This window comes from Taurulus bubalis (assembly GCF_910589615.1).
Source record: "Taurulus bubalis genome assembly, chromosome: 20".
Lineage (NCBI taxonomy): Eukaryota > Metazoa > Chordata > Actinopteri > Perciformes > Cottidae > Taurulus > Taurulus bubalis.
The window spans coordinates 5,151,336-5,175,165 of NC_136608.1; the positions used below are offsets into that span (position 1 = coordinate 5,151,336).

General features: G+C 43.8%; 2 protein-coding genes across 2 annotated transcripts in view; one reads left to right on the forward strand and one right to left on the reverse strand.

The window, feature by feature from the left end:
- The window catches only part of syn3 (synapsin III), a gene marked incomplete at both ends in the record, with an annotated part of 81,698 nt that overhangs the window by 32,322 nt on the left and 25,546 nt on the right, over window positions 1-23,830 (reverse strand). The window contains 2 exons of the mRNA XM_079236089.1: window positions 17,276-17,365; window positions 18,328-18,484. Coding sequence (XP_079092215.1) covers window positions 17,276-17,365; window positions 18,328-18,484 — 247 coding nt within the window. The remainder of the gene's footprint in view (window positions 1-17,275; window positions 17,366-18,327; window positions 18,485-23,830) is intronic.
- Window positions 485-14,645, forward strand: LOC306752339 (metalloproteinase inhibitor 3; the record flags this gene model as incomplete). Its single annotated transcript, XM_079236090.1, has 5 exons — window positions 485-614; window positions 8,650-8,732; window positions 10,579-10,690; window positions 12,163-12,284; window positions 14,448-14,645. The coding sequence occupies 5 exons, from the start codon at window positions 485-487 to the stop codon at window positions 14,643-14,645; spliced, it is 645 nt and encodes a 214-aa protein (XP_079092216.1).

The following is a 23,830-nucleotide window of genomic DNA, read 5'->3' on the forward strand; positions in this document are numbered from 1 at the left end:
GAACAAGTAGATGCATTATGTTCCTATATATTATTCCACACATCATTTACGTTGGCTGTACCTCAAACCATTCCCTCTCACTGTGTAGAAAAATATGCATAAACATCCGTGAGTCAATCTTATGTTATTTTTTCTGTGCACCTATTTTTTTGTGCCAGTCTGGGAAAATAAGAGTAAAGTTCCAGTATGTCATCGTGTCTGCTGTCTGTAATTCCTAATGGCATCACCGGCCGCTGATTGGCCGCCCCGCCCGCGAGCTGCAGAGGTGGAAAGGGGGCGTGGTCGCGCGCGCTCCGGCGGGCTATATGTACGGCTGGTGCGCCTCTCCGGGACCAGGGGGGGAAAACGCACGAGCGAGCCGACAAGCACACCCACGAGCAGAGCAGAGACATTGGACATTACGCGCAGCCTTAGCGGACCCAACCAGGACTCCATACACTTTATTCCCGCGGCAGAGACGAGAGGAAAAAAGTTTAGAGCGAAAATGCAGTCGGTGTACCAGCACCTGATCTGCCTGCTGTTTGTCTTCGGCTGCCTGCAGGTCAACCAGCTGACGGAGGGCTGCTCGTGCGCGCTGTCGCACCCGCAAGACGCCTTCTGCAACTCCGACATCGGTAAGTAACGGGTCACCCCTTTACCGTCAACGAGCCTCTTTTTTATTTGTATTATTATTATTATAACCCCTGTACTGAGAGCAGATGTTCAGATACAAGTGTTGCCTGTCAGTCAATACAGGAGAGAGGACTGACCTGCGATCAGTTCAGTGGATGCTTTTAGTCAAACTTTAGTAAATAAAGATATATCATTAACTACTTTTATTTTTTACTTTCAACCAGATAAGATAATCCTTTATTAGTCCCGCAGTGGGAAAATTGCAGGATTACAGCAGCATTGCACACAAGAGACACATATTAAATTTAAAAAAATCAAGTAATATAAATAAACAGAAAAACAGTAAATGTTTACACCACAACTACTATTTCCGCTTATGTCATTTTCAGATGACTATTCTAATGCATCATAGCTCTCGCCAGCATACACCTGCTGAGACATTTGTTTTTTTATTCTTCAATTGGAATATAGTTTTAATTTAACAAAGTGTGTGGTCAGTGAAGGACACCAGTGATGCTTCTTAAAGGGGCAGCTGTCCCACGAGTCAAGGGTTCCCTGACGGTTCCACGCTTTCCATCCCCAAATTGATGAAGTTTTGATTTTATAGTTCCCCCCAGGCTACAGGCATGTTTGTGTGGCTCAAAGGTTAATAAGTGTGAGTGGTGTGAAGTAACGGCAGTGGATGAAAGGATCCACAGTCGGCTTAGAAGTTTCAAATCTTGCTTATTTATCTGCACACTGGTATTTCTGTCAGGCCGCCACTCGGCTGTAACTCAGATATGCCCGGCCTCTTGGGAGGGAGCTTGTTTTCCTGCCTGGTTATGCTTTCTCGGACTGTTTTTAGATAACACTGGTAAGGATAACTGGGGTTATATCTGATCTGCCCTGCTTTTTGGGCCCAGAGATGCAGGCGGCTCTGGGGATGAAATGTCTCAGACATGAGGGCATCTGATCTCTGGTGAGGGAAGGAGACACCGACCGACAACCCGCCACTTAAAGCCACACACATACCTTGACACCTTGACATGAGGCAGAAGCTGACAGTCTTCTTTGAATGCGGCTAAATACATTTGTTTTGTTTCACTATCACTTGACCTAAAGCGTGAAGCTGTCATGAGGAGCTCTAAAACCCTGACACACTATCAAACAATAATCTATCAGTCTAAACTGAGCACACACACACACACACGCACACACACACACACACGCACACACACACACACACGCACGCACACACGCACGCACGCACGCACGCACGCACGCACGCACGCACGCACACACACACACACACTGCAGCCATGTGGGTAGCCCATGTGTTAGTCTTGTTTCGACTAACAAGGGAAATCCTAGTTTCTGCAGCAACGCCCCTATATATACACACACACACGCACACACACGCACACACGCACACACTCCGACGTCACTTTGAATGATGTTGCACTTACTAGTGGTCACCAGTAGAGATGAGAATAGATTACACAGTACATATCTTTTTTTCATGTTAAATATGCCTATAAAATCACATTAATATATGTTTTGTAAATGTACGCCCAAAGCTCATTCTCTATCCTTAAAGGTACCATTCTATCCTTAAAAGAAATGGTTTGACATTTTGGGAAACGCACTCATTCACAAGATTAATCCAAAGTTATTACCATGCTGTAAGGTAACAATGATATTAATGCTAAACTAGGCAAAAATAATATAGTTTTTACACTCTGGATGCAGAACATATTAAACAAATAAAATAATACACAACATGTTAACTAGTAAGCTTTGGGGGTGCTCGTAGTTTCCTTTAGTCAGACGAGCCGTTTACAACATACATGAGCGGCATCAACCTTCTTATCTAACTCTTGGCAAGAAACAAATATGCATTTTTCCAAAACCAATGAACTACTCCGTTTAATTATGACATCAAACTGTATAAATAGGTTTTCCTCTGTCACGGCGCTATCACTCTTCCTGTTGATCTGTCACACCACGACAACATGAACTACTTCCCATTAAGGACATTAACGTGCCTTTAAAATGCTGTTTGATTAGTAGTGTCCAAAGGCCCCTTCAAATGCAGAAAAATAGGCTTTTTTTGCCCCAAATTCCAAGGACACAACCAGTGTGTTTGTATGTAGGTGACGTGGATGTGGAACTCGCTACGGCGCTTTGCTGAACCCTCTGAAGGTCTTAAAGGGGAGGAGTTTCAGGTTAAGCCAACTCGCCCTCTCAGAACCTCACTTTTATGAGAGGAATCCGGTGAAGTGGGGCACATACCGCTCCTCTATGTCTCTTGCTCTTTGATGAACCCTGACCACATGGCCTGTTTCACAGTCCTTCAGATGGCTCACGGTGTTGGCACCCTCTGACAATCTGGGACTGACTTCAATGGGCGCAGCGATCGGTCGCGAGCTCCACAAATCCCATTTCCAAGGTGCCGGCTTAGCTCCAGGTGTGCTTTGAATGCTCGCGGACCATCATGCACCTCAGCCCTCAGAGGGAAACACTTCTGATACACCGGTCGGATGCAGAGGTCACAGCCAGTAACATTCATTGGTCTGGTTCAAATTGACTTTTTCTTGCAATTGAGTCCAGACTTTCAAGATGTGTGAAGGAAGCCAACTTTCGCCTCTATTGTCTTTTTCTTTAACACGTATGTCTTAAAATAAAGGTAAAGTGTCGAGTTCAATGTTAATCAAAGCATCAGTTCAGAGGTATAACGTGTACAGAACGCTTTAAAATAACACAATCTGATCCTCTGAGTCTGGTTCTTTCTTTACTTTAACGTCGATCCTATTTCTATCACCTCGAGATAAAACCTGCGCTTCCGCTCGTGTCACGGAGCCCGGTTAAAACACAGACACAAGGAAAACAAAGCAAAAAAGTACGGGGTTGGAATGCCAATGCGGCGAGGGAGAAACCCTGTAATTCTCGCTGTCGACATCAAAGGCGACAGGTCTGAATCTTCCCAATTTAAGACCCGCAGTTGAGTTCAAAGCTCCCGTTTTCTTGGCCCTGACCCATAATCACCCGCACGCACTCCACTAGATGAATCACAATTAGGTTAAAGAGTTGGCAATTGGGTTATTAGAGTCTGTCTCTCTTTATTTGACACGTTCAAATAGAGATATTTAAGAGGAGCCGCTTTCCCTTCATTCTGATGGTGGGATGTTAGAGACAGTGGAATGCATTTCAGGGTATTTTCTGAATCCTTGCTCATAAATCGTAGTTTGTATTATAAGTGTAAGTAGGAAGTTTCCCATTTGGCGAGCTTATCAATGCTCTGATTGCGTTAGAGATATCCCGTCAGCCTCTATCATACCTGGGCACCAGGCAATGAGCGGGCTGCTTTCTTGTTGGCTGCGACGAGGCAGCTGGGTTAAAGCAGCCCATTCACGAGGGGAAATGAGCAGCGCTTGTTTTTCCAAAGCCCTCCGAAAAGCAAGATTAGAGGCCCGGCAGTAAACTTTGACCCGGAGATTTAATATCGCTCTGTAAGGCCGCTAGCTCCCGAGTGCTCGGGGTGACAGAGCAGACCTTTTACATGTTCGCACGGCGAACCAGGTCAGTTGCCGGGGATTAGCGTGATGTGTGTTTATGCTGGGTTTGGGGTTGAGGATCAGGACATCAAGAGAAATGGATCCCGCCCTGCCGAGGGTATGTTCGTGCCGCATAGAGCAGCTTTGTGCTGCGTAGCGGGGCTCTCCTGGTACCAGAACGCCCTCCACCTCCTCCTACTCCCGAGTGACGTTTAGTTAAATCACGACTCCCTCCTCAACTGCGGGTCAACGGGTGACAGACGATCGCCCGAGAGGAGCCAGGACTCCCGTTGTGAGATGCGTTACGCAAGCTTGGATCGGATATCCGTAGCTTTCCCGAAAGTGAGCTAAAATACGATGCTGTGTCAAAAGGTTCTGGATTCCATTCAAGCCTGGGATGTTCGTCCCGGGAGCCAGGCGTATCAATGTCCCTCCCTTTTCTCTGATGACCTCACACCTCAGGGGTCTGCTGTTTTTAAAACAGGAGGCCAGCACACACTCACGATACAACCACTATTGCACCAAACGCTGATGAATGATTTATTCGCCTTCACTTGTGCTTGCTGTAAAGTGAGCATTGAGTAATTTGACCCTTATTGACCTTAAAACAGTTGTAATAAAATGTATTTATCTCCAGAATGTCACCTGATCTCGTTGGTGGCCTGTAAGTGTAAAAAAAACTAAAATAGTTAAGACTGCCTTTTTATAAATGGAGAGCAGCAGATCGGACTACAAACAGGACTTTACAGCTCGGTAATCATCTGAGCAGGTGCGTGTGTGTGTGTGCGTGTGTGTGTGCGTGTGTGTGTGTGTGTGTGAGTGTGAGTGTGAGTGTGAATGAGGAAGATAAAGAGAGAGAGCGAGATATGAAAAGCAGGACACAAGGTAGCAACGTGCCCAAATAACGCCAGACCAACTGTCAAGGCTTCAGGTGTCGGCTGTGACTCCCTCTTATAATCTAATTTGGAGACGTTGCTTTGTTGTGATGAATTCATAAAATAAAAAAACATTGGTAAAGCTAACAAAAGACACAATATTTTAGCGTTGGACCGCGAGCGTTTTTGAGGTCAGCTGGCATCCCGTTTTGGCTGCTTTGAGAGTCCCGTGGCTCAATCCAATAGGCGCAGTTGTCGCCTTGTTGAGTCCCGGTAATCAGCAGGTATCTGACGTAGTGATAGAAGCTCTCACTCCGTTGGCCGCCTTTGCATTTTGCCAACCGGTAAGTGGACGCCACGGGCTCCATGCTTCCGCGGATTCAGTTTCAGTGTTTATTTTTGAGCGTGGTGGTGTGTCGTCTTGAGAATTCCTCTTCCTCCCACTCGCCTCCCCGAACTTGGACCACTTTCCGCATACTAAAATCACCGTCACCCGCCCCGTGCCTCGCTGCCTCTCTTTCTCTCCCTCACACAAACACACACACACACACACACACACACACACACGGATGAGCAACCCTGTTATTGTGATGCCTGCAGTTTGCCACATTGTACGTAGGCTGAAATAAACGTTTAACTAAATTACATGCTCACCTTAAGATTTCACATTGGCATTCACACTAGTGTAATCCTCCTGCTTTCGACAAGAGATACTGAGGGAGAAATGGATTCACTTCTTTTTTGTCAGGCCCTGGTTACCTCTCTTATCACGAAAAGCCTCCCACACTTGAAAATGTATGTCAGATCCTCTGCAGAAGACGAATACTTGTGCGTCACGGCCCCTGGCCTGTAATTCCTCATGTTTAGCAAGTAAGAGGAAGAGAGCCTCTTGCACTACAGTATAGAGAGGCTCATGGATATTTCAACTCAACTGGATAATATATTAGCTGCTAAGGTATATTAATTATAATTTTATAACACAAATCATATGCGATAAATTTAAATTAACTAAGATTCATGGTATCTGAAAAGTTCAGCCAAATAATCTGGCAAATATAAGCACTTAACTTTCCTTATGTTCTGCCTAAATCACATTATTAACCATCAATTATAAATTATGGTAATGAATCAGTACTAAATGATTTTAAATTACATCATACTTGTGAAGTTAAAACGGTTACAGCCGTATCCAACTAATCAATGTTTCCGCATGAATACGTAAGACTATCATCTCTGGAAGGGAAACAGTGGGTTCAGTGGGAGTTCAGTAAAAGTAGAAAGTGAGTATATATCCTTTTTTACACAGACGTTTAAGGACCAGTTATACGTGACGTGAAGCGTTTCAAAGGTAGAAACTGTCCTCTACACAGTGTGCCCATAGTATCCAGCTGAAGCAGGGTGATGTGCGATATGAAAGTGGGTTAAATAAACACTTGTAACGCTGTGCGTAAATATAACTGCTGAATTGTGAGGCGGTGAAGGGGTCACTGCGGGGGGTTGACACCAGTCCTCTTTTCCTGGAGCAGCTGAGGCCCTTCACACATTCCTCTGGGTGATGGCACCATCACTGGCCAATTAGTAGCCGCCGTCCAACAAGAGGGGACCTATCTGGATGTAAAAGCAGCTGACCTGCGGCCCTTCAAACACTTGTCTCCCCTGAGGGTCGCTCATGAGGTCAGTGCAGAGGAGGAAACTCGGTTTTGAGGGGTGAGGCTCGAAAAATAACGGCAGCAGTGTGTTTAACGGAGGCAAAAGTATCCCGTTATATCTGCACATTCCTCCGTAATTGTGCCCCGCTTCCTCTGTAATTGCAGCGGCAAACTGTCTGTCAAACTGCATTTGGGTACGTTGAGCGGAGGTCCGTCAGGCTACGGCGCTCTCGGCTCGTGTTGAAAGAGTTGACAGATTAATGGATCTAGATCGTCTGCAGCAGGTTCCTGTGAAAGGGCAGGAGGGTGACCAGGAGCTCTGAAGTGATCTGCTGGCCTTGGTTGTGTGATTTCTCGTGAAGCTGTCAGTGGAAGCTACCGGTGGATGTCAGTCGGTCCGTCCACCCAAAGGAATGGACTGCCATGCAATTTAGTAAAGATATTCATAAGCCCCAGTGGCTTTGGTGATCGACAGACTTTTTATCTAGCGCCACCATGCGTTGACATTTGTTTTCAGCTAAATATATGAAGATTCATTGGATTGCCATGAAACTTTCATGTGGACATCTTTAACTTTGTGTTCAGTGCTCATTAGCTAATGTTTATATACCAACACCAAAATCAGGGTGTTGACCATGTTAAACATGCTGAACATCAACATGCTAGCATACTTATTGCATGCTCAATAACCTCATCTGACCCGTTTTGTCATAGACAACTTGAAAAGAACTATCCTGGTCATGTTCAGAAAGATTCCTTAAATACACCAGATTGAATCAAATGAACCAAATGGTACATCATATTTCTAGCCGTAAGCTGCTGGGTGGCCACATTCTTTAGATAAGAACGTAAGGGCTTGAAATACTGTTTAAAAAGAAAAAAGAAAAATTGGGTTGTTTAAATAAACACTTGGTTCAAACTGGGGTCTTCATGTCCAAAATAAATGTGTGGTCACCAATTGTGGGTGGCCGTGCTGTAACTGCTTCCTGTTTGAGTTTTATTTTTATACCCATTCCCACTTGCCTGGAAGTAGGACAGCTAGACAAACACAGGCAAGCAGGACATGCCACATGCCTCGTTTCTTCCTTCAGAAACAGAACGAAAGGCGTCGCTTTTTTTCCCCCCCTCCCTCCTTTCTGGGGAATGCGAGCCCCTGAAGAATGTGTGAAGGAAATTCCACCGGGAGAAGATAACAAACACGGCCAGTGTTAGTTGTGTCTGCGGCCGGTCGGCTGTGGGCAGCAGGTGAACTTCACAGAGGAGAGACTGCTTGCATGCAGGGCCCGCAGCTCTGGTTCAGACTCGTATTCACCGGCTCAAATTATCGCTCATTCCTACACTTCCCGCTCCCCGGCCTTCCACAATAATCCCCTTTTACTCCAACGAGAGTGAAAGAAAACAAATCAGAGTCTCAACCGTTTTCACCTCGCAGACGTTTACATGCGGGTCCGGCACACTGATAATATCTTTTTCCAGCCCTGATCCCAATATAGAAGGAAACAGGAGACACACACTGCACTCCACCGCTCATGTGACCCTGGTGTTTAAAAAAACAAAAAACTCTGATCTGAATAATACAACTATAGGTTCAAAAGGTTTCCTCTGATTTCCAAGTTCCACTTTTTTTAGCTGTATGAGCATTTCTCCCCCAAGAAATCTTGAACACCAGCAGTGTTACATGGCTGAGGCCTCTTTCCCTCTAATTTCTGTATCAAACTCAAAAGTCCCTTTAGCGTTTTTCTTTCCCATTGGCCTTCCTTGGCAAACGGCAGCAATGCAGAAAATCGGATAAACGGATTAACTGTGGTGCCAACCGGTCCTGAAATGGTATTTATAATGGGTTTGCTAATGCCTCCTACTGGCCGAGGCAGAGTGCTATTTGATGGATTGGATAGTTCTACGTTAGAGGAATGTGACAGTTTGTTAGACCCATTTCAAAGTCATCCGCTGATGTCTGATGTCTGTCTCCTCTCTTCACAGTGATCCGAGCTAAAGTCGTGGGCAAGAAGCTTCTGAGAGATGGACCTTTTGGAACGATGCGCTACACAGTCAAGCAAATGAAGGTGAGCCTGTCAGCCGACACCGAATCTCTTTTAGCTTTCAAAGAATAGCAGGACATTTGGGGGAAAACACACTTGCTCCCTTTCTTTCTCAGGATCACACGAGTAGTAGTTTCATGTCCGAGTTGAACATGAAGCGAGAGCCAGTGCCGTTAGCCTAGCACAGTTAGCCTAGCTAAGTGTATGAACTGAAAGAGCTAGACTGGCTTTGTTAAAAGTTAGAAAAACCCTACCAGTACCTCTAAAGCGGATGAATTGACACGTTACACAAGTTGAGCGACAAAGTCTGGTTCGCTGTTTGCTCCTACTTTCAGACTTGGCTAAGCTAACAACAACAGACGCTTTTAAAGCTTAGTAGTTAACACGTTTTATTCATTAAAAACAACCTGAAGTGCGTACATTTCTGTCTTTTTTTTAACTTTATTTTACTGTGGATTGAACCAAGCTATCAGTTTCCCGCTGCATCAAGTCTTTAGCAAAGCTAAGCTAAGCTAAGCTAATTGCCCCCTGGCTGGCTCTCTGTCTAACACTCTGCAAGAAAGCGAGTAAGTGTATTTCCCAAAATATTAAACTATTCCTTTCGCTATAATGTAGGGAGGGGAGGAATTGGTGGAGTGAACACGCTTGTTGTCTAAAGAGCAGAATGCTCAACTTGGACATGCTGGAATAATTGGTTTAAATTGCTAATTCAATTATTTTTCTTTTTATCATAGCCACTCATGATTTAGATTATCTTGTCTGAATGTTGAGGGAACATATTTCAAAAGCTTGAGATGTCATGCTCCATGATCCCACATGACAGATATTTGCTCTACGTTATATAACCTTTGATTGTGATTATAAGCACGAGGTCTCTTCGTGGAAAGTGATTTTTAAGAAACTGTTTTTCTTCCATTTAAGAATACCGTTATAATGCAACACACTCACTGCCTCTCCGCCCCCTCAGCTGCGTTGTGACAGCTGAAAAGCAGTTTGGGATACTTAGCATGAAAGCCCGCTCTTCACTTCCTCTATATTCTTACATAACGCTGCATATTTCTGACAGATGCTGACACCGGCCTGCTGCTCAGACAGGAGCCAGGCCGCAGGATTAGCGGGCTTACAGGCATTACAACTCAACCAAACTCCTCGCTCCCAGTGTAAACATTTCAACCGTGTCATGCACTGTATCAGTACAATCCCAGTTTGTACAAAAGCATTAAGTGGCCTCTTGTTCGTGAAGCACACCAATCATCACTGTTAGGATTATCCCCAGGAATTAAAGGCGACCTTTGCACCTCTTGGGTTATTTATTTGTATTACAGTCTGCTGGTTTATTCTGCAAACAGTGGTTTTCCTTGTGGGCTGTAATAGAATGCGATTCCCTCCAAATTTCAACAAATCCTATGAGACAAATGCCTTTGGCTTTCCTGAAACCCGCCACAGTTTCAGGCTTTAGTAACAGTTTGTCCTGTTTTTTCTGGGGGCGATGCGTTTAAACAGGGATTTCCTGTTGTTCCCAGACAAATAAATTACACAGAAGACAAAAACAGTTCTCAGGGCAAACACTGACTGTTGGCTCTGCATAGCCGGGACAAATAGAAGGAGCTGATGTCCACGGTTTGGCAATGCCCTTGCCAAACCGGCATCAAAGTCGGAGAACATTACACAACATAATCATGTTATCTTTGATTTAGTTAAGGACCTAATACTACTTCTCCCGAGAGACATTCCTGAAGGAATGTCACCTGATAAAGCCGGCGGACTGTTTTCATTCCTGACAATGTATGTGTAGAGGTGTTGTGCCAGAGCGCAACATTGCTCTTTTTATTCCGGTTTTAACGCCAGCATTGCTTCATGTGTATTGCAGATGTACAAAGGATTCGACAAAGTGAAGCACGTGCAGCACATTTACACGGACGCCTCCGAGAGTTTGTGCGGCGTGAAGTTTGACATCAACAAGTACCAGTACCTGATCACAGGTAAGCTCAATGGCCGACACTGTTTTTGGCAGGGAGGGTTTTTACGAAAGACGCCATCATGTGTAGGATTCTGTGTTTTTGGAGCTTTTTGGAGCACTAGGGTCCAAAAGTCAGAATATATCAGCTTCTGTTGCTATCATTTTAATTAGTTTATTTAAACTTGAGGGTGTCAAACACGAAAAAAGTCAAACTGCCTGGTTTAATTTCTTAACTTTAAACTTACTTAGCTTTTCCAGGAGCTTTCCAACCATTTGCCTTGACGTCCTTAAGGTGTCATCACGCGAGTAGAGAACTTCATTCACCAGGATGGAGTTGGAATATTTGAAAATAAATGTATAGAAAACTGGTTTGTATTTACCTGGTGTTTCAGATCTGTTTGCTCCCTCACTCCTCCCCTCTCCTCTCCAGGGACTTCTTCATTTGTCCTGTGACACAAACCTTCCCACTATTTATACCCTTCCATTTGCCACTGTGCAAGCAGGCAAAGTAGGGGCCCTTTAAAAAATAAAAAATGGCACTCATTTCCCTCAACTTTGCATGCCAGAAACGGCAGAGAGCAATTCTCTCACAACTCGTCATTAACAGCTAACAGGATGCGACCGGCGTTTTCCAGCACAAGCTTTTTTTTTACGAGTTGCTATTTCCAACAGACGTGCAGTTTACTTTGGACCCTGCGGTGCTTGGCGTATATAACTGTCGCTAAGTCCCGACCTGTAAATACTGTAACTGCACCCCACAATGCAAGCGAACGAGCCGGCGTTGCCGGGCAGCGCCGGCTCTGTTTACCGCTCGTTCGGGCGCGAGTGACATCACCGACGTCGCTCGCTGCGCTCAAGGTTCTATAATAAATTTCCTGCATATGATCAAGACTGCATTACCGGCTAAAGGCTTTAGGGCCTATGAGACGAGCTGCTTTTGATTGAGCCTTCGAGTGCTCTTGTACTTATTAGTATTTGAGAGCCATGTCGCACACTCAACACCATGTAATAAGCCTGCTAGTGACTCCAGTAATCCCAGTGCAGGGGACACAGGCAGAGAGGGGGGCTCTGTGTGGGGGGGGGGGATGTCGAAGAAGCACATATTTGTGAGCTGTCAAATTCCCGCGTGGTGGCAACACGCTGAAGGAGACGTATGGTGACAATTCATGATGTTCCCGAGGGTTTCGGAGGCCCGCCGCGGTGCACCTGTCTCAAGAGTCGGTAAGCCGCAAACGGTCCGGCGCTAAAAATAGACGTCTGCTGACCTTTTGATATTCAGAAATAGGGGTGTTGGTTTAGTATGGGCTTACTGTGTGAGATTGTTTTACCAAAGGTAAACAAGTTTTTGTTTGAGCGGTATGTTTATATTATCCTATGTTACATGAGGAGGATTAGGAAATTAGACAAATAGCTAAATGAGATACCAGCAAAAGTGGGTTGACTGGCACGTGACTCGGCATGTTAACCTATTCCCTCCGTTCTTTTCTCCTACAGGTCGGGTGTACGACGGCAAGGTCTACACGGGACTGTGCAACTTCAACGAGCGGTGGGAGCGCCTCTCATTGGCCCAGAAGAAGGGCATCAACCATCGCTACCAGCTGGGCTGCAACTGCAGGGTGAGTGGAAACCAACAACCTCTGGCCGGCAAGGACGAGAAAGAGGAGGGAAGAGGAGGCAGGAGGAGGAGGAACAAGAGGAGGAGCTAAAGCTCACCACCCCTCCATTTCACAACAAAAACTAAACGTAAAAGCGCTGCAACCGGTTGACTGCGTCTATAAAAGGCCACTTTGGTGCTCGTTAATAATTACAGGAGGGAGGAAATACTTCTAACACAAGTATGTGAAGGTCAAACCAATTCAGGCTCATTAATGCTACTGTTGCACTTCTCATGCAAAAAAAACATTCACTCATACTTGAAACGACTTTCACGTTTACTAGGATGTTGTGCAGTCAACATTGTTTTTGGGACTGAATCATGAGCCGAATTTCCCCCATAATTCATCATTGATGTTAAGTGGAAACAGAAATGGAGAGAAAACTAGTTTTAGCACAAACACTGGGAGTTGTTAAATAACAGCTCTGGAATCAGCTCAAGTCTTCATTCCTGTTTGGTTTTTATGCGACTCGAAACATGTAGCCTGGCGCTGTGCAGCTGTTGACCTGCCTCGTAAACGTCCTACTGTACAGCAGTGTCCTGGACATCTGCTCGCTCCATCGGCCCCTATCAGTATAAGTGGATTAGCAGAGAGACCCACTTGTTCCCAGTGCGGGCCAGCGCCTGTAAACTGTGCTCAGTGCGTACATGGCAGCCGCCCAGAGGCATCCAGAGAAGTCCATCGATCAACTGAGACTTCAGCCTGAGAGTCAGTAAGCACAGGCGGGCGTAAACATCATCGCGCTTATTAAAACGCGCTCCGTCGGCCTCCGCATTCCCCGCCAAACGATGATTTACTGCACTGGAGCGCAGGAAGCGTGTCGTGCCGGTTAGAAAACTATCCTGCGCACATCATTAAAAGCACTCAAAACGCGGAAGTCGCGTCGAACGCCTCTGAACCGTGGAGGACGCACTCTCCGAGCCTGAATAACAAAAACACCCAAAATGAGAAGTGTGCCCTCGAACTTTCTAATTGAATTTGCCGGCTCATTCAGATCCAGATGAGTGCAGCTGACGACTCCGCTTCGCTTCGCTGTCGCTAAACGCCGCGTTTCCGTTCATCGCCTCACTGAGTGGTTTACGCGGATCTTCCTGGCAATTCATGCCGTATATATTAAGCTTCTTTTTGTGCGAGCACCTGGAGGAGTGGCGCATGAAAGACGCTCGGTTAAATTAATTGAATTGAATCATTATGGAACTACAAAAACATCACTGCTTGAGGAAGATGGCTGACATTCATTTAACATTCCACTTCTGCTTCTATATTTCAACTAAATCATATACTCACTTTCTTTCTTCAAAGCTCATTTCTCTTGTACAACTGTGAGATTTCTTTCATATGTTAATGGTTCATTAAAGCTTATTCTATTTGGTCTTTGCACAAACCTCTAAACTGTAGGCTCACTGTTGTTGAATTTGCATGAAGCCAATTACTGTTAGCTTCAACAAGTTAATAAATAAATAATAATGCATCATTAGGGGACACTAAAGGAATGTCTTTCATTTTGGAAAGTATGCTAATTTGCTGTCTTGGCGTGATGTCGGTGACTAGATTGATACCACTCTCCTCCGTATGCTACATTTTGAGCTCGAGCCGAGAGCCCGTTAGCTTACTTTAGCGTTAGCTTGTGAGCAGGAGGGAAACCGCCAGCTTGGCTCTATCCAGCTTCAAAAATACATTAATTCACACGTTAAACAAGATTCCACTTCATTAGTGATTTAGAAGTGCTAAATGTGAGTGTTTGTCAGCTTTGGAAAGAGCTTCATGTATCCAATCTGCTTATTATGCTAGCAAAGCTAATCTAGGTTCATATTTGGTGTACAGGCACGAGAGTGGTGCCAATCTAATTATCTAACTCTCGCTAAGAAAACACAAAAGCTTATTTCCCAAAGGGGCAAACTATTCTAACCTATCTAATTATTAGTATGAAGGTATGAGGTCATATTAGAGAGACATGAAAAGAAAAGAAACGAGCGAAAGAAGTTTCAAAAATATATAGGGTATCAAGGGAGGTATGACTATTAAAGTGAAGACAACACAGTGAGTTTACAGTAGTTGTTGCTAGTATCCAGTTGTGTTTCCTGCTCCATGGCTCCATCTTTAGTTTCGCTTCTGTCTCTGTAGATTAAGCCCTGCCACTACCTGCCCTGCTTCGTGACCTCAAAGAACGAGTGCCTATGGACGGACATGCTGTCCCACTTCGGCTACCCTGGCTACCAGTCCCGGCACTACGCCTGCATCCAGCAGAAGGAGGGCTACTGCAGCTGGTACCGGGGCATGGCATCCCGCGACAAAACCACCATCAACGCCACCGACCCCTGAACTTCAACGCACCCTGCCCAAAATCCAGTGCCGCCTCCCTGACTCCGTCCCATCCCCTATCACTTCTAGAGAATTACAGGACTCTTTAAGCTCACTTGCCTGGGTGACAGCCTCTTTTAAAGTGGCAAACAAATAAAAAGAAAAGACCACATCCATTACAGTGCCTGCTTCGTAGCACTTCTGATAGAAAACAATACCTTTTTTAGTTGTGCAGCTCGCCCTGTTTAACGATCATTTTCCTAAACCACGAATCAAACAGTCCTTGCACCAAACGGTCTCTTCAGGGTTCGGTGGTGTTAAACGCGTGATGACACACAGACATTTATAAGACCGGTAAGAAGTTTAAGACCTTGATCGACCTCTATTGGATCTTAAGAGTTGAAGAACTAATCTCCAAGAAAAGCAGTGACCTGTACACAATTCTAAGTATCTATAAGCTTCATTGGTGTTAATTAGCGACCTGCATTGAGGCAGTTTATCTTTTAAAAAGCAAGGACTCTCAAAACTAAAGGCCATGAACTATCAATTTAAATCAATGAAAGCTATATACATGTACAGCCAATGATCACTATGTAAATTTGAGATGTAACATTGTTGCTACTGAACTGTACTTACTAGCGGTGAACTCTACACATCAACCATACAGATCGAGTGCCAATGTGAGGTGTGATCTCTGAAAATTATACCTCTTATTTCGGCCTCAATATATATATATATATTTTTTGAAAGTGGTATTGTTTTACAGTGAAGTATACATTGATTATGTTCACAGTTTTCACTGTAACATGTGTCTTTATGGATGGTAGAGTCTCTGCTTACCCGAATGTTTGCAATGTAACTCATTTCGCAGTTACATCCCAAACAACGCCCTTTCTGTTGAGCACTGTTGATAATCAGAGAAATGCTAAACACGTCTGTTAGAGTGCCAACGCAGGGAAGAGCTCACTTCTTGCAGAGATGGTGATATTTTATGTTTTGCTGTATATAACATAAGCTACAGAAATGAACTATCAACTCAACTGAAACCTCTGTAATGCATTTATTTATATGTTTATTGGAGTACACAGTAACTATGTGGTATTATATGCAACAAAAAAAACAAAAAAAAGAAGAAAAAATATATATAACTACAGTCAAAACTACATTGTGACAACCATCGCAGCCTGTGCAACGTCCTGAATGAAGGACCAGCATCTCCAGTGGTGTGTATATAGTACTATGGTACTGTTGTTTGTTAGCTTATCATAGTCCCCCTGACTGGTACTCCAATCTAATGAAAGTCAAGTATAAGCAGAGGTTTCACACATTGACATATTTTGTAAGTGTATATTCAATCTTTTGTATTTAACTATTTCAAATGGACATATATATATATATATATATATATAAATATATATATATATATATATATATGAAAGTAACTATTGTCACTAAATTCATTCTTCTTCAAGGTTTTTTCTTATTTCCCCCCGGTGCTGTACCTTCAGTCCATTCCATGAACAGTTACAGCCCCTCCATCAGTAACACTAAGAGAATCTTACATCGGTACTGCACTGTGGCTTTGACCAAGTTGGTTGTTTTCAAAAGAGCAGTTTGACATTTTGGGGAAATATGCTTATATATATTCTTTCTTGCTTAAGTGTAAATGCTAAGCTAAGCTAACCATCTCGTGGCTGTGGCTTCGTATTTAACGAACACATGTGAGAGGGATTGAGAAAATTGCATCCATCCTCAAGAAAGCAAATAAGCTTATTTCCCCAAAAATATTCTTTATTTTTTATAAATATATATATAAATCATTTATTTCCATTCCAAAATGACAAAAATGTGGCAGTTTTCCCTTGGTTTTCTTCATGTGAAAACAAAACTTAAACCACCTCCGGACACTAAAGCTACAGTCAGATCGTATCGGAAGAGGAAGACAGCGATTCTTTTTTTATGTTCTTCCTATACTCAACAAAAGGCCTAATAAATTATAGGCAGTTCTCTGCTTTCAACAAAACATCCTTCAATCAATCTAGATTCTTAACCTGATTTTTGCTTCTTCTTTCTTTTCTTTTTTGTCTGAATAGTCTTCAACCTGTCGACCTCCTCTTGATAATGAATCTTTGGCTCGAGTATGCAACATACAGAGAGTCGTGATTAGGCATCCTGTTGTTTTTAAGAGGCTACAATAAGTTAATAATTGTGTAACGCAAACAAATCTACGCCGGTAGAGATTTTCTTTTTGTACAAAACTTGTCCTTTCTGTCTTTATACGTGTTGACGAGGCTCTTTCTCCAGCTGTGGCGTTTCTGTGTCACTATTTCTGTGGTTCATGTTTGTGTAAATATACTGTCTGCTTAACACAGAAACACTTGGTCAAGTCTGATCCTTTAAAAAAAAAAAGAAAAAAGATTCCAATCAAGGAAACTGTGTACAGTCTGTGTGTAAACACTGATTCCTGAAGTGTGTGTGTGTGGTGGGGAGGTGTCCTTGTAGGGGTTATAGAAATGTTTGACTTAATTTCTGTGTTTTATATTTTTATAATAAAGATTTAATGAAAAATGGGCCAAAGGTGTGCTATGATTTTGTGTGTGTGTGTGTGTGTGTCTGTATTGTGTTCATAAAGAACAATATGAGGCACTCACCATCTGCGTGTGGTTGGGATAGAAGGTTTGTTCATTCAGGGGGAATTTCTCAGGACCGAGGGAGTGGTAGAGCTTTATCATCTGAGAAAACTGCAAGCAGAAATAAACGACAGTCAGACATTATTATTTAAGCCGCGGGGACAGGAGAGGCTCCACAGACATAACACCTGTGTACATAGCACTTAATCATAACGGCATATCAGATGCTTATAAAAATGTGACCCGGTGCAGCGAGACTCGGCTCTGAACACCTGTTGCCTGAGAAGAAAAGATGTTGTTTTCTGTTGTTGTAATTGTGCTCTCTGGTGGACAGCCTTCCTCTCACCTTCCTTACCTACTCCAGTTAATGGCTTTGTTGCATCCAGCTGTGGGTTAACATAACAGGGAGGTTAGCTTGTTATTGCAGCTGCAGTGTATCCTGGGAAACTGCAACACTGGGTGAAGAAATGTTTCTCGACCTCTTTTATAGTCCTACCTTTTTCCAGCAGACACCTTTTTTGTGTGTGTTTTTAAATTGTTCATTCTTGTTCCACCTTAAATATATGCTTATTTAGATTTAGAAGAGAGGAAAGAACTATATTTAACATTTAGTTTATATTGTACTCTGTAAATCTACAGAGCACCTGCAGATATTAATATTGATAAATATTGACATAAATAGTAATGTTTGGGAGCATGGCAATAAAAAAAAGAAAACTGTGGCAACCCAAAAACATATGGAATGCTTTGTCAAAATAAGTAAGCGGGCAAATGAGCTACAACATGGAGAAGTGCATTCTTTCCCCACATTAGGGGAGTGAAACATACTCTCTCCTTTAAACTGACACTGTAGGTGACGAGACCATAATTACGAACCCGTGCAGAGCCGAGCCTTCACACGCTTTAGTGAGTACAGAGAGAGTAATACGTGTGGTGCTGGAGGGGGGGGGCTACTCCAGAGACAGGTGTTACAGCTCCCTTTAATAGCCCAAATAAATCAGTCTGGGGGTGGGGCTCACGACACCTTTATGTGGGTTAAAGTAGAGCAAAGAGAGCAGTCAAAGATTGCTTACCACCCAAGGTTTGCTGCAGAAGTTGTAGATGGAGAAGAGGGAGTTGCTGCCCGGGACGCCGCCGAAATGCAGGCCGATCACGAGGTTCCTGAAATCCTCGCCGGGGATCATGCTGTAGGCGTGCTGGCGAACCAGGACGAAGTCTGGCTTGAAGGACCTACAACGAGACGGACATGGAAATGAACCATCAGACTGGTTTGGTATGGTTTGAGTTACCAATCTGCAAGGTTTTGGGAGAGTGTAAACTGACTTTAGTTCTTCCGTGGTAGAAATGTAATAACTATGTTTCAGGCGAACAATGGAAAGAAGTAAATAGTACTACAATCCATTACTAGCCATGGTTGTGGCATCAGTCTGGAAATGTATGAAGTATTTGATGGATCGCTAACTTAGCGATCCCAGTTAGCTGCAGGGAGTCCCCTGACTTTCCTCTTCAGGTCAAAATGTGTCCAATACTTTGATTCATCACTAAAAATCTAATGACATTTCCCATTAGCCTCAGCTTTCTTTTTTTAAGTGGTAATTAGCAAACGTTTGCATGCTAAACTAAAATCGTGAATATGGGAAACGTTGTACCAGCGATAGTCAGCACGATAGCGTTGACTTTCTGGAGGTATTAGCACGCTGACCATCGAGCTTGAGGATCAGAACAAGCCCAAACCTTTATGAGCGTCCATTTTAGGCAGACCGCTGCTGCATTTGGACATATATGTAGACGGAATGAAAGGTTGAGAAGAATCACGTCTCTGTTTATACGTCTGACCTGACTGTGCTCAGCTCAGGGGCCGACAGCTCCGTCAGCGCATTGACACACTGCATCTGGGCCTTGTGTTTACACTCCAGGGCTCCATTATTCAGCGGGCGAGTCGGGCTAGAGGCGCACCGAGGAAATGCTTCTCGGTGCGCCTCTAATCTTTTTTGGACAGTCCATCCAATTAACGCAGCCTAATCCTTCCTTTACAAACTGTTCTGGGAGCAGGGCCAAGCGACCCATCGCGCACCTGGAGCACTCATTTCACTTTGACTTCATTGTTTCCTTATTAGTTGTTTTCAGTTTGGATGCAGGTAACGTGCGACTGCTTGTTTCAGATTCATGTCGTTCATTTCATGTTGTGTTGATTCTGATGGGTTTGGTTAAGTGTCTGAGATGTTGAGCGATGGTTCATGATATTTTGCGACCATTTACACTATAGATTTCTACACTCTATTCCCAAACAGTAAACATTGTACCACCGGTAATACATGTATCATTTACTTTTTTTGCCTTTCAAGATTACGGCTTTTCATACAGATTTCAGACAGGACGACACTCTCCGAGGAGCCGAGAGGAATTTGGAGTCGGTTGATAACTTTGTGAGTACGTTCTTCACTTCAGTCGATGCAAAATCACACAAAATGCTTTGATCCACTGTATACACACAAACATATTGATAAGTGCAGCCTGTATATGTATGTACATGGCTGTCATGACCAGCAGCTTCACTAAGCTCTTGCTAGATTACTCCAATTAGCACACACACACACACACACACAGTAAAAGGGCTGCAGGGTGTGGGGTGGAATTACAACCGGGCCCTTGAGCAGGCTCTGAGTCCTCAAGTGTTGCTTATGTTAGACGGCACGGCCGGCTGAGGATCTGGTCTCGGCGACAGAGCGACTACAGCTGTTCCTCCGCGCCGCTGCACTCAGCCGCAGTGGCATCGGACCAAGGGCTCCGCTATTTATACTGGATGGAGCTGTTTATGGAGGCTCCAGAACCAAAACCAGACTCAACAGTTCACGTGAAACACAAGTTCCTGATAAATGCACCGGCTGATTTGTGCAACGTGTCGCTTCAAACAAACAGCCGAGGTGAAAAGAGCTAGAGAGACTGCGTGGGAAGTTTAACGCTGCGTGAGCCGAGATTTGACCTAGAATACACCTGTGTGTCAATCGGTGTGAAACTAAAATGTGGTGCGGCATCCGAGCGGAGCAATCCACCTTCCAATCAGAAAAAACCTTCAAATCCAGGTCGGCTTGATTGAATGCAAGAAGCGCTGCAACTAATTATTTTTTTCTAACCCTTTTGCATTTCTTTCATCACAACAACCGTGAGTCCAGGGTTACATCTTTCAGCTGTTTTGTGCAGATGTACATATATGACGACCACCTCTCATCCCTTGTTTTATGTAATATGTTACCAAGCTGTACAGTTTTCTCTCCGCGATGCTCAGCGCACGCATGAATACACAGTCTCCCCCTTTGGGCGACCTCATTACCAGTGAAAGGCCTGATGCAGAAGATATTGAGCTCGGTGGGATGGTTTTCTCACCTGGCTACGGTTAATGGAGCCGGTGCCCTATAGCAACAGAGCATAACTGAGGTCTGTCGCCCATTAACTTTGTTTTTCTGTCCCTTCACTCGGACTCGTTACGCCGAATCAGGGCTCCCGGTGGGTCGCGGATTACACTAAAGCGGCACATTTATGCTTTACGATCCGAATCGCTCGGGCCTCCCAGTCATCACTAGGTGGGCGATATGCTAATGCGCCCTTTGAATGGGTGATCGGAGGTGCAATAAAGGCTGAAAACAGGCAGTGATAGGGGGATAGCGGGGTTATGGATTAGGATATAGGGAGGGAATGGACCCATGTGGAGTCACAAGCCCACTTATAACGCTTCAACAGTACAGTGAGCAAGATAGGTACAGACGTGCTGGAAGAAACATCCATCTTAACGAGTCATTCTTAAAATGCAATCAAGTAAACCTGTGAAAAAAGAAACATCGTGAAACTCAAAGTTTGACTGAAATGTCTTAATGTCGGCCTGCTGTGATGTTCATACCGGAATTTTGAATTATTTCGATCACATGTACCAGGTCATTGCAAGTTGGACCAAGAGTTTACCGAAGAATACATAGGAACTTGACAGTGAATGGATGTGTAAGTCAGAGCTGTAGCTTGCCTCAGAGCATTTCAATATCTCAAGCTGCTACTATCCATCTTTTCATACCAATGATGTAATGACATGTGCTCACTACGAGCCCACAGAGCATTATAAGCAGACTCTGCAGGTTGTCCTCAGCTCAACAGCACGTTTTAGCATCTTGCAGCTCATTAGTTTGGTTTTCAGGGCCGGCAACTTTAATCTTTTGGTTGAGTTTAAAAGCTCTGACCAGCGTAATTTCCTGAAGACAAAGCTCAGATAAAGCCACCGTGTGCTACTTGCTCACCACCAAATGGCAGAACAATTTAGGCAGCGGCTAGCTATTGAACATAGTGGAGCATCTAGTCGCTAAAAGGACAGATATTTCCCTCTGGGATTGGTGGAAACCAAAACAGAGCTAAAAGTAATGACATGTTGAAGTTATTACTCTTTATATCTGTCTGGTTATGAATATACTGCAAGCCTATCAGTTGTGTAAGACCATTATACAATATACCGTACAACAGTCTTTTCATCAGCATTCCTAGAGCAGGAAACTATTCAAACCCAAGACAATCTGCTGCATTTAGTTCTGCAGATCAGAATTCTCCATACAGAATATCTGACCTTCTAATAGGCTCCACAGGGATGTCTGAATTGTGGGGAGCATTTGTCTTTATAGCGGCCCTGTGCCTGACTCAAAGGCTGGTACAGGTCTTATCTTCCATCCATCAGTCTGTCTCCCAAAGATAAGGAGAAACTGGGTGGAACTCGGCGGGAATGTCAAACATTACATACCGAGTATCAGCGCGTATATGTACACAATGGTGCATTGTGCCAAACCGCCTCTCCGTCATCAGAGGGCAATGCACCTTAGAGGGAAACACCTGTGCTTTCCTGTTACAAGGACAGTCAGTAAAGGAAAAAATGCTGTTTTTATGGTGTGCAGAACAAAAGTTCAACATTTTGGGAATTATGGAAATTTGCTATCTTTCTGGGATATGAGAAGCTTGATGGCACTCATGTCTTTGAGTTAAGGATGGAGTTGTAGGTGGGAGGCTGAAGCTAGCTTAGCATAGTGTCTGAAAGCGCGGGGAAGCAGCTTTTCCTCGTAGCCTAGCCTCCTTAAAAATACAAAATAAAAAAGCTTACCTAGTAATGCTGCGTTCACACCTTTACTCCCGTGAGTTTACTCACTCGACTTCATGTGGTTAATTCGCGTCATTCGCGCCTGAAAGGGGGCGTGGCTTATCTCCGTAAAAACAGTTACCATTTCCGCCATCCACCATGGAAATAACCACGAGTTCTGCTTGTTGTACTTGTTATGGAAATTCCACAAACGTCGGACCATCAGACACCGTCGTGTCTGGGTTCATAATATTATCTGATCTGATTTGGCACATTTTGTTGAAATATATTTCAACTCAATGAGGTGAATTTTTCACAACGAAATTCGCGTCATTCGTGTCTATGCATTGACTTTGCATGTAAACTACTCGCGCGAATAATTTGCAGCATAACACCTCTATTGCTCCCAGATTAACACGTATATATCTTTTGTTTAATATTAATAGATAGTACTGTCAACAACAGGTTGTGGTTTTGGGGGGAGTTGTGTACCACATAAAGTATGCTGCAAGAAATAGAGACAATGACTGGCAACCAAGTGGGGAAAAAGTTAAGTCAGCTTGGGATTCTGAGTTGGAAATGTATCACTTTTTGTTGTACTCCAAATATGTAAAAACTGCCGACGTTGCTAGTTAAGGCTATTTCAATTATGTGGTTACAGGGCCAGCAAGTGGGAGGAACCCTCTTGGAATAATTGGGGCACACCCTCAAGTGTTCGGATTAAATGTTCCTGTACTTCCTTGATCTTCTGACGTGTGAATGCAGCATCACGATGCAGAAAGATAAACCGTGAAGAACTAGAAACACAACACGACTAAATGTCAATTCCTGCTGTGCAGTTTAAAGGAACAAGATACATTGTGCTACAATTTAGTTGAAGAAAAGCTAATCTGAGAAGGGTATCGATCTTCTCATCTAACTCACGGAAAGCACGCAAATAAGCATATTTTACAAAAAGACGACGCACTACTTTACTCCACAGAGACGTGAGTTTTCAGGAACAACTTTAATTTGTCTTTCAGGCCAACAAAGCCGCAGTATTATTAGTTTAAAATTGTGCCTTGTGCAATTTAACAACAGAATAACTGCTGCAAATCCAATGCAATTAAATTGATCATTCACATATGAAAAGGATTGTCCTTTGTCAGCAGTGTAGCAGAGCACTCTTACTTTTTATGTAAAGTCCTGTCAAACATTCAACAAAGACATTACCTTCAGGCTTCACTTTAATTCTTACTTCGGCCCCCTCTGAACGAAAACATCATCAATCAGAAAAGAGAGTTTAGAGTTTCCAAAGAAAACCTCTGTCCGCTTGATTGTTTTGCAAAACAACATGTGTGTTTATTGTAATAGGTGGATCTCTGCACTTGGCTCACGGTTGGGAACAAATTGAAACGTTCGAGCAGAATCTGATCAAAAGGTTAAAAGATAGGACATTTAAATGCTTTCGTTTAGTTTTTTAACCCTGAGGA